General features: G+C 39.2%; 1 protein-coding gene across 11 annotated transcripts in view; it reads right to left on the bottom strand.

Annotated features, from left to right (window-relative positions):
• The window catches only part of DTNB (dystrobrevin beta), a 243996-nt gene that overhangs the window by 161187 nt on the left and 67926 nt on the right, over nt 1-14883 (bottom strand). For all 11 annotated transcript variants that reach the window (XM_060026983.1, XM_060026981.1, XM_060026982.2 and 8 more), the window contains exon 6: nt 6139-6293. In XM_060026983.1, the coding sequence (XP_059882966.1) occupies nt 6139-6293 (155 nt within the window). The remainder of the gene's footprint in view (nt 1-6138; nt 6294-14883) is intronic.

Here is a 14883-nt window from a genome sequence, read left to right as displayed (position 1 = left end):
ATTCCCAACCACTGTGCCACCAGGGAATCCCCCACTTAATGTTTTATTAAATACTTTATTGTTTTGCTACAAGGTCTTCTTTTCTAATCATTTTAACAGCTGCCTCATCCACTGAGCAAAAACACCATGATTTATTTATGCTTTCCTCAATAAAACATTGAGCCTGTTTTTATCTTTGTATGCACTCTCATATTTTTCTTAGAAACCAGTGTTTCTGTTTTCTGTCTACTTCCCCATGCTTTGTTATCCTAATCATCAATACTGACAATTATTAGCCTAGATGGCATTTGACTTCCCTCCCTCCACTCTTGGCTACAACTTTCCTGTTTTAAAAGAGGGGAGAAATCATCTCTTAAAAGTGAGAAATCCAGTATCACTAAAATAACGTGAGAAAACAAGTAAAATAATTTAGCATTAGGTCACCATAGCTGCAATTTCCAATCTCATCTTTTCCATTAAAAACTCCTATTTTCTGGGACTTCCCTGGTGGTGTAGTGGTTAAGAAACCGCCTGCCAATGGAGGGGACATGAGTTCAATCCCTGGTCCGGGAAGATCCCACATGCTGCGGAGCAACTAAGCCCGTGTGTTACAACTACTGACCCCACGTGCCGCAACTACTGAAGCTCACACGTTCTAGGGCCCACATGCCGCAACTATTGAGCCTGTGTGCTGCAACTACTGAAGCCTGGGCGCCTAGAGCCCGTGCTCTGCAACAAGAGAAGCCACCGCAATGAGACGCCCGCACACTGAAACAAAGAGTAGCCCCCACTCGCCACAACTAGAGAAAGCCCGTGCACAGCAACAAAGACCCAGTGCAGCCAAAAACAACAACAACAAAAACAACAAAACAAAACTCCTATTTTCTTATGGGCAACAGGGAGATATTTCTTATCCATTGCCCTATCACTTACTTGGTAATCAGTTAAACAATGTATGACATTTAGCTAAAAGACTTAAAAACAGCATTTTTTAAATCTTTCAGATTAAAATGTTTTTATACAAACTTTTTGTGTAAAGTTATAGAAATACTTTGTCTGACAAGAGCAAACACACATTAACTGGTTACAGGACCAGTGCTATGGGTCAGCCTTTCAGTTATTATAAGATACTGAATCATATCACAGATTTATTCTGGACTTTGAAAATTAGAGTACTTTGTAATGACACAACAATATAGTGTTGCTGTGCTTTTTATCGAGATACTTTTATTTATTATAGCTTTTTTTAAAAAAGAATGGAAAAAGTCTTCAAAAATTCTGAAATTCGGTATTTTCCTCATTGCAAAGATTGTCTCATTTGAGAAAATTATGGAATAATATCAGTGAAAACAACAAGGTTGCAATCACATCCATGAGCTTTAAGCTTGCAGTAAGAATTCAAGCCCAGATACTTACTCATGCCATAACAGATTTAAAACCACTACTCAATCAAACTACCTAGTAAGCACTGATGATTTTCCAGACACTGTTAGTAATGGGGATTTAAATTTGAAGGAGACCAAGGTGCATCCCTCAGGGCATAAGTGAGCTAGATGTAACAGGCCAGGGCCTGTAGAAGAGGAAACAATTAATCCTACATTGAAAGATTCAGAGCAACAAAGACAAGGAAATATTTAGCTGTGACTTGAAATATGAGGCCCTTGTTGGAGGAGAGAAAGAAGGTCGGGGTTACTGGCATTTCAGTGAGAGCTAACAGCATAAACAAAGAAGAGAAGTATACCACTTTCACCTACTCAAAACAAGAGAAATTCAAATCAAAACTATGCTGAGATAACACTTCTCATCTCTCAGATTGGCAAAAATTCCTAAATGTAAGAACATGTGCTGTTGGCAAGGCTGTGGAGAAAAAGATGGACTTACACACTGCTGGTGGGAGTGTAAATGGTACAACTCCTGTGGCACTGGGGCAATATCTAAAAAGAATCCATGGCATCCTGGGGGATGGGGTCTGTGGGGGTAGGAGGGATCAGGAATGAAGGTGAAAGAGAGGCAGGGGTTGGATCGATAAGCAACCTTGTCTGGCTAACTACATTATCCAGGAGGCAGCGAGGAGTTAGTAAGGTTTTTTCAAAGCGAACTAGGGACATCAACAAGGCTGTTTTTTAAAATGATGGCTTAAACTCAAATTTGCTTATGATTAAAAGGAATAATGGGGAGGACCTTCAAGATGGCAGAAGAGTAAGACGTGGAGATCACCTTCCTCCCCACATGTACATCAAAAATACATCTACAGGGCTTCCCTGGTGGCACAGTGGTTGAGAGTCCGCCTGCCGATGCAGGGGACGCGGGTTCGTGCCCTGGTCCGCGAAGATCCCACATGCCGCGGAGCGGCTGGGCCCGTGAGCCATGGTCGCTGGGCCTGCGCGTCCGGAGCCTGTGCTCCGCAACGGGAGAGGCCGCAGCAGTGAGAGGCCCGCGTACCGCAAAAAAAAAAAAAAAAAAAAATACATCTACAGGGCTTCCCTGGTGGCACAGTGGTTGAGAGTCCGCCTGCCGATGCAGGGGACACGGGTTTGTGCCCCGGTCCGGGAAGATCCCACATGCTGTGGAGTGGCTGGGCCCGTGAGCCATGGCCACTGAGCCTGCGCGTCTGGAGCGGGTGATCCACAACGGGAGAGGCCACAACAGTGAGAGGCCTGCGTACCACAAAAAAACAAACAAACAAACAAAAACATCTACATGTGGAACAACTCCTACAGAACACCTACTGAACACTGGCAGAAGACCTCAGACTTCCCAAAAGGCAAAAAACTCCCCACGCACCTGGCCGTGTGGCTGATAGGGTCTTGGTGCTCCGGCTGGCTTTCAGGCCTGAGCCTCTGAGGTGAGAAGGCCGAGTTCTGGACATTGGACCACCAGAGACCTCCTGGCCGCACGTGATGTCTATCAGCGAGAGCTCTCCCACATATCTCCATCTCAACACTAAGACCCAGCTCCACACAATGACCAGCAAGCTACAGTGCTGGATACCCTATGCCAAACAACTAGCAAGACAGGAACACAATCACACCCATTAGCAGAGAGGCTGCCTAAAATCATAACAGGTGCACAGACACCCCAAAACACACCACTGGACGCAGTCCTGCCCACCAGAAAGATAAGATCCAGGTTCATCTACCAGAACACAGGCACCAGTCCCCTCTGCCAGGAAGGCTACACAACCCACTGCACCAACCTTACCCACTGGGGGCAGACACCAAAAAAAACAGGAACTACAAACATGCAGCCTGTGAAAAGGAGACCCCGAACACAGTAAACTAAGCAAAATGAGAAGACAGAGAAATACGCAGCAGATGAAGGAGCAAAGTAAAAGTCCACCAGACGAAACAAATGAAGAGGAAATAGGCAGTCTACCTGAAAAAGACTTCAGAATAATGATAGTAAAGATGATCCAAAATCTTGGAAACAGAGAAAATACAAGAAACGTTTATCAAGTACCTAGAAGAACTAAAGAGTGAGCAAACAAACAATGATGAACAACACAATAAATGAAACTAAATATTCTCTAGAAGCAATCAACAGCAGAATAACTGAGGCAGAAGAACGGAAAAGTGACCTGGAAGATAAAATAGTGGAAATAACTACCACAGAACAGGATAAAGAAAAAGGAATGAAAAGAATTGAGGACAGTCTCAGAGACCTCTGGGACAACATTAAATGCACCAACATTCGAATTACATGGGTCCCAGAAGAAGAAGAAGAGAAAAAGAAAGAGACTGAGAAAATATTTGAAGAGATTAGAGTTGAAACCTTCCCTAATATGGGAAAAGAAATAGTCAAGTCCAGGAAGCACAGAGAGTCCCATACAGGATAAATCCAAGGAGAAACATGCCAAGACACATATTAATCAAACTATCAAAAATTAAATACACAGAAAAAAAATTAAAAGCAGCAAGCGAGAGCAACAAATAACACACAAGGGAACCCCCATAAGGTTAACAGCTGATCTTTCACCAGAAACTCTCCAAGCCAGAAGGCAGTGGCAGGATGTATTTAAAGTGATGAAAAGGAAAAACCTACAACCAAGATTACTCTACCCAGCAAGGATCTCAATCAGATTCGATGGAGAAATTAAAACCTTTACAGACAGCAAAAGCTAAGAGAATTCAGCACCACCAGACAAGCTTTACAACAAATGCCAAAGGAACTTCTCTAGCAGGAAACCAAGAGAAGGAAAAGACCTACAAACACAAACCTAAAACAATTAAGAAAATGATAACAGGAACATACATATCGATAATTACGTTAAATGTAAGTGGATTAAATGCTCCAACCAAAAGACACAGACTGGCTGAATGGATACAAAAACAAGACCCATACATATGCTCCTACAAGCCACTTCAGACCTAGGGACACATACAGACTGAAAGTGAGGGATGGAAAAAGATATTCCATGCAAATGGAAATCAAAAGAAAGCTGGAGTAGCAATTCTCATATCAGACAAAATACACTTTAAAATAAAGACTATTACAAGAGACAAAGCAGGACACTACATAATGATCAAGGGATCAATCCAAGAAGAAGACATAAGAATTGTAAATATTTATGCACCCAACATAGGAGCACCTCAATACATAGGCAAATGGAAACAGCCATAAAAGGGGAAATCGACAGTAACACAATCATAGTAGGGGACTTTACCACCTCACTTTCACCAATGAACAGATCATCCAAAATGAAAATAAATAAGGAAACACAAGCTTTAAATGATACATTAAACATGATGGACTTAATTGATACTTATAGGACATTCCATCCAAACAAAATACACTTTCTTCACAAGTGCTCATGGAACATTCTCCAGGATAGATCATATCTTGGGTCACAAATCAAGCCTTGGTAAATTTAAGAAAATTGAAATTGTATCAAGTATCTTTTCCAACCACGATGCTATGAGACTAGATATCAATTACAGGAAAAAAACTGTAAAAAATACAAACACATGAAGGCTAAACAATACACTACTAAATAACCAAGAGATCCCCAAAGAAATCAAAGAGGAAATCAAAAAATACCTAGAAACAAATGACAATGAAAACATGACAACCCAAAACCTATGGGATGCAGCAAAAGCAGTTCTAAGAGGGAAGTTTATAGCAATACAATCCTACCTCAAGAAACGAGAAAAATCTCAAATAAACAACCTAACCTTACATCTAAAGCAATTAGAGAAAGAAGAACAAAAACTCCCGAAGTTAGCCGAAGGAAAGAAATCATAAAGATCAGAGCAGAAATAAATGAAGGAAACGATAGCAAAGATCAATAAAACTAAAAGCTGGTTCTTTGAGAAGATAAACAAAATGGATAAACCATTAGCCAGACTCATCAAGAAAAAAGGGAGAAGACTCAAATCAACAGAATTAGAAATGAAAAAGGAGAAGTAATAACTGACACTGCAGAAATACAAAGGATCATGAGAGATTACTACAAGCAACTATATGCCAATAAAATGGACAAGCTGGAAGAAATGGAAATACTTAGAAAAGCACAACCATCTGAGACTGAACCAGGAAGAAATAGAAAATATAAACAGGCCAATCACAAGCACTGAAATTGAAACTGTGATTAAAAATCTTCCAACAATCCGGCCTCCCTGGTGGCACACTGGTTGAGAGTCCGCCTGCCGATGTAGGGGACACGGGTTCGTGCCCCGGTTCGGGAGGATCCCACATGCCGCGGAGCGGCTGGACCCGTGAGCCATGGCCGCTGAGCCTGTGCATCCAGAGCCTGTGCTCCGCAATGGGAGAGGCCACAGCAGTGAGGGGCCCGCGTGCCGTCAAGGAAAAAAAAAAAAAGGTTATTAAAAAAACTCATTAGGGAGAGTAACATATGTCTAGCAGCAATAAGAAAAATACTTTACCTTAAACATTGTTCTTGAAATTTTTAGTAATTTAAAATATTTCAACTGTTATCATTTTTTCAGAAAAGACTTCCCTCCCCTCTTCCAAGAAAAGAGTTCTCAGGCGAATTTTTAATCCCCCCTCTCTTCTACATCCTCTCCTCTGACTTAAAAGTTATTTTCCCTCCCCTACTCAAGACCTATATTCCTAGAGTGAAGCAATCTGGCGAAATCTGACAAAAGGTGGAGGGGTGGATGAGAGCTCTTCTAATCCTAGATTCTATAAACCCATCCTTACCTGCTGTGGAAAACAGGTGCGGACTGAGTGCTCTGTGTAACCAAAAGATGGCCCTTCGAAGACAGCTGTTGGGAGCTTCAGAACTTCCTTCAGAAACTGGTCAAACTTGCTAAATATCATTAAGCCATTGGAATCTGACATCTGGGAGAAAACATCTATGAGAACAAAACCAAATAAAGTCAAACTATAAGGAAATATCAACTCTTAATAAACAGCTCTATGTCATTTGTATACCAGTCCAAAAGCATCATTAAAAAGTATCATAAAGTTGTTATGATTTTTAGTTAACACGAATTCTCATTCTCATTAACACTGTGTGGTTACTTTGCTGATGAGGCCCCTCTTTCCCACCCACTTAATATTCTACCTAAACATCACATAACCACTCATGTACGTCTACCTACCTACTCTTTTCGAGCATACGTAACTGGATAACGTATAACTTTTTATTTTATCTATTTACACCTCACTTTATTCCAAGAAGAATTTGTAGCAGCATATCTTTATCTCTTACGTTTGTGTACGTATTTATATAAGACATATACATCTTTGAGTGTATGAATATATTTGCATATTGGTGATAGGGTATGAAAGAAATTGTATCGTATTTGCATATTATTATACTAATGATGTAATATATTCCTGTGTAGTATGTTTATTTAGAATATTCCATTTAGTAAGTTCCAGAGTAGAATAAAAAGAACTCATATAATCTCTTCTATCACAAGATACTCTGATACTATAAGATCCTATTTTTATATAAAGTCTGACCCAAGCAGCTAGAAAGACAGTTCCAGTAATACTACTATTTCTTTATCTCCTTGTAGAGAGTTTCCTATCTCCAGTTAGTTATTTCTCTCTTCTCACCCATAATTGGGGAGAAAAAGAAAAATAACCAGGAGCTCAAAACAACTTGACAACTTTAACCTAAGCTTTCTTTTCAAACTATTCAGCTTTCTTACAAACAAATCAGTGAGTTAAATATGCAGAGAAAAATAATTTCCTGAGGCCTTTCCAAACATGGCACTTTTAAAAATCATATTCTGGGCTTCCCTGGTGGCACAGTGGTTGAGAGTCCGCCTGCCGATGCGGGGGACACGGGTTCGTGCCCCGGTCCAGGAAGATCCCACATGCCGCGGAGCGGCTGGGCCCGTGAGCCATGGCCGCTGAGCCTGCACGTCCGGAGCCTGTGCTCCGCAACAGGAGAGGCCACAGCAGTGAGAGGCCCGCATACCACAAAAAAGAAAAAGAAAAAAAAATCATATTCTATATATTCATAATGAACAGGTATATTAGAAATACATATGTATCCCAAAGCACCAGATATAGGAAAAAAACAACCATTAAAATACATTAATCAAAGAAAGATAAAATTTAGATCATCAAGTCCACAGGGTAACTTTTAAGGCATTAGAAAACAGGAAATTATCAAGGAATGAAAATCTCCAGTACATTCCTCTCATGAGAGCTGCTAGCTTGTAGTTGAGGGAAAAGTATTAAATACCCATGAGGTGGGGAAAATCCAACAAGAGGCTAAAAGAAGTATAGTCCTAGTAGAAAGTAAAATCAATTAATTACCAAATACATACTAAGTTCTTACTAAGTAGTCCAAGTGCCAAGTACTCTGCTAGGTGTTTTGAAAAACAACAAAGAAGTTTGATCCATGGTCCTTATCCCCCCCAAGAAACTTTCAACATAGCTGGAAAAAATAAGATACACATGAAGCAAAGAAGAATAAAGCACTAAGCTGACTCTAAATAGAACAGAAAGAAGGGAGGCGTAAGATATTTGTTAAACCTCACCATTTGCCTGGCACCACAACAGGTAACTATGGCTGAGTCTGCTGTAGACACCCAGTATCCTTATCTCCTTCCTTAGTAACAGAACACTAATTTTATTTTGTGCAGCAATGTACCCAACTAAGAGATTAAACTTTGAAGCCTTCTTCTAACAAGTTGCAGTCATATGACTAGGTGTTTGGACAATGAGACTATAAGCAGAAGGGTTGTGAGAGACTTCCTAGAAGGCTAGTTTTAGGCAGCTTTTTAAAGAAAGCTGACTGCACTGGAAATAGATCCTTTCTTCCTTCCTCCTTTTGCTATCTGGAATGCAGCTATGATGGCTGGAGCTTCCAGCAGCCACCTTGGACTATGTGGTAATCTCAACTTTTATGTAGAAATCATACACTAGAATGATAGAAAAGAAAGATATAGAAAGCCTGGGTCCCAGATGAACATGAAACTATCATACCAGCCCTGGACTACATACTCCTGGACTTCTTTTATATACGAGAAAAATAAACTTCAACTTTGTTTAAAATACTGTTACCTTGGTTTTTGTTTTCATGTAGCAATCCCCAATATTAAGTACTACTATAGTTTACTAAACATTACCTCATTTTACTGTCACAAAAAGGTGTGTACGTACACATGTGTATGCACATAATTGTTAAATTTTATAGATAAGGAAAGTAGCTTAGAAAGGTTAACTTTCTTAAGGTCAAAAGTTACTAAGTGGCTAAATCAAGATTTAAACCCACACTTATCCGACTGCAAAGACATTCCATTACATCACACTTCTTCAAAATATAGTGTAGAGTAGACACAAAAACACATAGGGGGCTTCCCTGGTGGCACAGTGGTTGAGAGTCCACCTGCCGATGCAGGGGACACGGGTTCGTGACCCGGTCCAGGAAGATCCTACATGCCGTGGAGCGGCTGGGCCCGTGAGCCATGGCCACTGAACCTGCATGTCCGGAGCCTGTGCTCCGCAACGGGAGAAGCCACAACAGTGAGAGGCCCACGTACCGCAAAACAACAACAACAACAACAAACAAACAAACAAGAAATTTAGAGGCCTGGCCTTGAAAAACAGAATTTGGAATGATGAGGTCAAAACAGCTGGGGGGTGGGGGTCTGGGGACACAACTAGAGAAGAACAGGAAAAATAAAACGAATGAATAAATATAACAAAACAGAAACAGACTCACAGATACAGAGAACAAACTGGTGGTTACCAGTGGGGAGGGGCAAGATGGGGGTAGGGAACGAAGAGGTACAAACTACTATGTATAAAATAAATAAGCTGCAAGGATATACTGTACAACACAGGGAATATAGCCAATATTTTACAGTAACTTTAAATGGAGTATAATCTCTAAGAATATTGAATCACTATGTTGCACACTTGAAACTAATATAATATTGTAAATCAACCATACTTCAATCTAGAAAGAAAAAAGGAGAGTAGGATAAAAGTGTCTGTGGCAGGAATTTATAGAGTGTGTCTGTTAGTGGTGGCAGGCAAGAAACAGTGCATCAAAGAGAACATTCTATGATAATTTATATTGTGAAGTAAAGGTAAATAGAGATTGAATACGAAAAGTATGTTATTGGGCTTCCCTGGTGGTGCAGTGGTTGAGAGTCTGCCTGCTGATGTAGGGGACACGGGTTCGTGCCCCGGTCCGGGAAGATCTCACATGCCCTGGAGCGGCTGGGCCCGTGAGCAACGGCCGCTGAGCCTGTGAGTCCGGAGCCTGTGCTCCGCAACGAGAGAAGCCACAACAGTAAGAGGCCCGCATACCGCAAAAAAAAAAAAAAAAGAAAAGTATGTTATGAATGAAAACTTTGAGAGAGGAAACAATTTGGATTTGGTTTAAAAATGCTGAAGTAGGGAAGAAATATTTAGAAAGTTAGGTTTCAAGAAAATTAGACTGCTAATGATTGGCAGAATGAATAAAAGAGGAAGAATAAGATTGGCGACATCAACTAGAAAACCCTGTAAATAATGCACAAGTAAGAAAGTGAGAGTCAGAATTACAGCAGTGACAGTATTGAGGGGCGGGCTTGGTCAACTCCAAGACATTTCAATGCAGGAAACTGAAGTTGATGGCAAACTGGATTAGAGAATAAAGGAATTTCTAAAATTAGGATTATTTTAAGCTTCTAGCTCAGAAAAATGCTGACAACCCTGACTGAAATAACCAAATTGAAGATAAAGACACTTAGCTTTGAACATAACTGTATTTGAACTAATCAGCAAATTTCCAAGTAGAACCATCCTGCAGGCAGTTAGAAGCAAAGTACTGGGCCGCAGTTCGAGACAGCAGATACAGAGTTTTGCAAACATTACCAATTATGTGAATAACTGATGCCCTTTGAAGGAGGGAAGAGCATCATGACTTAATTTTCAAATAGCTGGCTGCTGTTCTCATAATGAAGAAAATAATCAGCCACTAAATCTGAATGAAAACTAAGGGGAAATATGGGATGTGGCAGACACTGCAAGGTGCCTACTACTCAGTATCTATTTTCCCATTTTCACTCCCGAACTGAACTCTGATTAGAATGGCAATGTGTTCCCCTTAAAAATTACTTCCCAGACTCTTGTGCACGTCGTAATTCTGAAGTGAATTTGTGGAAAAGCTTTTGCTTTCCTGATACAGGCATCTCTTTCTTCTTTCTACTTAAAATGAGAATAAGGCGCAGTAAAGAGCAGTCACTTATAATCCTAGGAGGAAAGCCATATGGCAGAGCAGGAAGACAGGAGGAACCCAAGTCTCTGATGACATCCCTGAGTCATGGTACCAACCTTGAACTTGCCAGCCTCTGAATTTATTGTTGCATGAGAAAAATAAATCCCAATGGTTTTATGCCACTGTTAGTCAAGTTTTCTGTTGCCACTCAATGTATTCATAATGGAGAAACTAGCAAGTTAATGGTAGAAATATTCAAGACCAGAGACTTCAGCTACCAAGTATATATTGATAAATACACATATGTATAGCTTCCAATCACAAAAACATACGTGTATACATGCACACCACCAAATCTACACCTAACTCATTCAGAGCAATAAAGGAGTGATTAGATAGTGAAATGACTAACTTCCCCCTCAAAAAAAGTATTACTTTCAGTTATATACTTAGTTACTAGGTCATAAAATAGATTCAAAGTAGTAAAAAAAAATTTTAATCAATGAAAAAAGAAACTATAACTTAATAGGCCCACATTACACTAGTAAGAGAACAAGCAGAAACATGTTTGTTGGTTGGTTGGTTTTAAAAGAAAAACTGGTAGACCTCAAAACTATTAAGTAATTACTTAGAAGTCATGACTTCTAGAGTTACTTGTTTAAAACAGTTTGTTTATTTTTAGATTAGGCTTCTCATATCTGTAACAAAAACACTGAAAATAATTGCTTATTTTTTATTGTAAATGAAATATAACAATGAATCTAAGTGTGATTTACTATATACATATAAAAATACCTTACCAAAGAAATAAATAAGAGACAATTTAATAAAAACATCCCCAAAATTAAACTAGTCCTTTAATTAAAGCCCTAAACCCTTCTGGCATTAAGAGAATAAACTGCTTCCCAGATCACTGGTTAATTTCCCCAATAATTCTCTTTCTATTTATACATCTCTGAAAGAAAGTATGCTAATTTCCCATTAGTTGTTTCCAGATAAAAATACAGGCTTTCTCCCTTGTGAAAAACCCACAATCAAGCCCTTACATGCACACGTGTACAATCTTTTAAAAATATTCTGTCCTTTGTGTAGTGGCAAAATAATGTTACTTTTCTACCATCTTCACATATGTTTCAAATTTTTTTCTGGTGATAATGACCCTGGCTTTACTCATTGCATCTATCCATCTATCCACTCTCCTCTCATCCCCACATGACCAACCATATACTTTTGCAAGATGATAGGGCTGTTTACAATAAAGACTCAAGTCTATAGAAAAGAAAGCCATTTTCTTCTATATGTTAGTTTTCCTGGCAAATGTCTCTCATCTTCTCCTGTCATCTTTCTACCAACTGAGCAACCTAACCCACAAAAAATGTATACACATCTGCATGTTTATAAATATCTGTATGTAACTAAATCCAAGTGCATATTTTATTCCCAAACTCATGAATATTCCTACATCATTCATTAAGTCAGAGTGAGGCTGGAGGATGGGATTCAGCCATGCCTTGGGCTTCTAGTGTTGATTGAGTCAGAACTACCTTAAACAAGTCTCCAGGCCTTCCTTGGTTTTTGTTTATCTTTTTCTTTTTCATAAAATGCAGATGTACGACTCATTTCTTACTTGCTTCTAGCTCTAAAACATTTTGGTTATATGAGAAATGTGAAATATGGGCAAGTATTCAGATTAAAGAGTCACTTCAGGCTAACGAAGGGAAGAGATGATTAACAGAAACCAGTCAGGATAAATATGCAGTGACAAGTGGTTAGAAGACTCTAAGAGAGGATGCTAAATTTTGAACAGGTGAAACTGCTTAATTATAACTTCAAAGGTTGGCTCCCTACAGTCTGTTAATGAAACATCAAGGAAGCAAACAACTGAAATGTCAGAACTGCCTGTTCTGAGAAAAAACACCTCAGGTCATCTTTTCTCCAGCTGCACAAAGTGTGGTCTATCAAAAACACGCAGAAACAATAATATAAATTATTATTATAAAACCATTTTATAATATTATATAATTATAAAACCATTTATGCTATAACCCAGAGAAAACACCTAACAGTGTTATCATTTTGGTATATTTCTTTCTTTTCCTATGTGCATAATAAATTTTTATTTAAAACTATATTACATTTATGCATTTTGATCTGAAGCATATTTTTAAAGGCAGTATATCCAATCACGTCGGTATCCCAAAGTGTAACTGAGCTCTCACTTTTGGACACTAAAGCTGTTTTAAGTCTTCATATATTATAAAAAGTGTTGCAACAAATATATGTAAAACCTAGGGCACACCTCTGATTAATTCCTCATGATAAACTCTAGAAGCAGGCTGAGTCACTGGGCACAAATATTCTTATAGCCTTTCTGACACACTGCTAGACTGCCCTTCAAAACGGTGGCACCAGTTTTCTAAAGGATTTAAAAATAAATTGCATGAATCATCTGCTCCTATCTTTCAGTGCAAGACAGATGCGGTTTGCATAAGAGATAAGTTTCTTAGAAAATAGCAGAATTAGACAAAGTAAATAAATCACATAGCTAAATTAGCTGACAATTAGTATGGTTTAATAAATAATGGGTTTTACAGGCTGTAAATTTTGTTTCTCTGAGTTATTTTTTGGGTTTCTGACATTACTGAGTTTTCATCATGCTGATAATCAAAGTCTGTACTCTGATTATAAATCATTGGTATTTAGAATCCTGACTTAAGTTGCCTTTGAATCTAGGATACAGTCCCTAATGGCCACAACAGTTAACCATTTATCTATAAATGAATGATACCTGGGGACAGAAACTCTCTTAAGAGAGACCTGAAAAGTCTAATTAAGAAATGTTTCTGGACTTCCTTGGCAGTCCAGTGGTTGGGACTTTGCCTTCCAATGCAGGGGGTGCAGGTTCGATCCCTGGCTGTGGAGCGAAGATTCCACACTGCCTCACGGCCAAAAAAAACAAGACATAAAACGGAGGCAATATTGTAGCAAAATCAATAAAGACTTTTAAAAAAACGGTCCACCTCAAAAAAATCTTAAAAAAGGAAATGTTTCAAACTAAAAACACAAGTATTGGTTAAGTCATTTTAAATGCCATCTTGACACTAAAACAAGCAAACAAAGACAGATCAAGGAAAAAGGGGAAAAAATTAAAGGAAAAAATTCTAAAATAAGAGGTAAAAAGCAAAAAGATAAAAATAAAAGTAGAAATGCTGAGGCATATTCCATAAATTAGAAAAATCTAACTTAATGGGAACATTAACAGAGGTAACAGAAGTAGAGTCAGTGGGAGGAGGCTGCAGAAACTAAGAACAAAGACAAGGGAACAAGTAGGAAGAAAAAAGTGAATAAATGGTCAAATATCATTTTATGTTACAATACAGTGTTATAGCTACCTTCTTCTACACTATTATTCAGCCACCTCAACTAAGTAGGACATAGCTGTGACTAGAAAGCAAGGGAAGAAGGATTCTCACAATAGCCAAAACTACTAAAGTGAGTGCTTCTCTCAATACGAGTAATCACTTCGTCCATACTCTAACAGAATAGAATGTTAAGAAGGCTGGTTATGTTTTCTCTGTCAGTAGCATATGAAAAGTATATCAGAAGCAAAAGGAGACTGCTTGAGACGGGTACACTGATAATACCATCACATTTACCAGAGATAAAGGACACGTACACACACATACACACACATACACCATCACCACCACCACCAATGACAGAAAGTTCAAAAGCTGAAAAAACACAGCAGTCTGAAAACATGAGAAGGGGCAAACAACCCAGAGCCTCGCAATTAGCCCTAAATGCATCAGAGAATGACACCCCTAAGAGGTGAAAAATATTTAAATTGTGATCAGTGAGCTCTGTTTAAAACAGAAGGCACAGACCACACTTAAAGCAGTTTCCACCCTAGATGATTAAAACAAAAAAGTGGAGATAGGCTTCAATGCCTGAAAGTGTTACTTAGGTTAAACATCTCACTCTCTAGTCAAGATAATTACAGTACAATAAAAATAATGAAACGGGGGGACTTCCCTGGTGGCACAGTGGTTAAGAATCCACCTGCCAATGCAGGGGACACTGGTTTGATCCCTGGTCTGGGAAGACCCCACATGTCACGGAACAGCTAAGCCCGTGAGCCACAACTACTGAGCCTGCGCTCTAGAGCCCAAGAGCCACAACTACTGAGCCCACGTGTCACAACTACTGAAGCCCGTGCCTAGAGCCCATGCTCTGCAACAAGAGAAGCCACCGCAGTGAGAAACCCGCAA

The sequence above is a fragment of the Delphinus delphis genome, chromosome 12 (assembly GCF_949987515.2).
Source record: "Delphinus delphis chromosome 12, mDelDel1.2, whole genome shotgun sequence".
Lineage (NCBI taxonomy): Eukaryota > Metazoa > Chordata > Mammalia > Artiodactyla > Delphinidae > Delphinus > Delphinus delphis.
The sequence above is the reverse complement of the archived record's forward strand: the minus strand, read 5'-3'. Positions and strand labels throughout refer to the sequence as shown.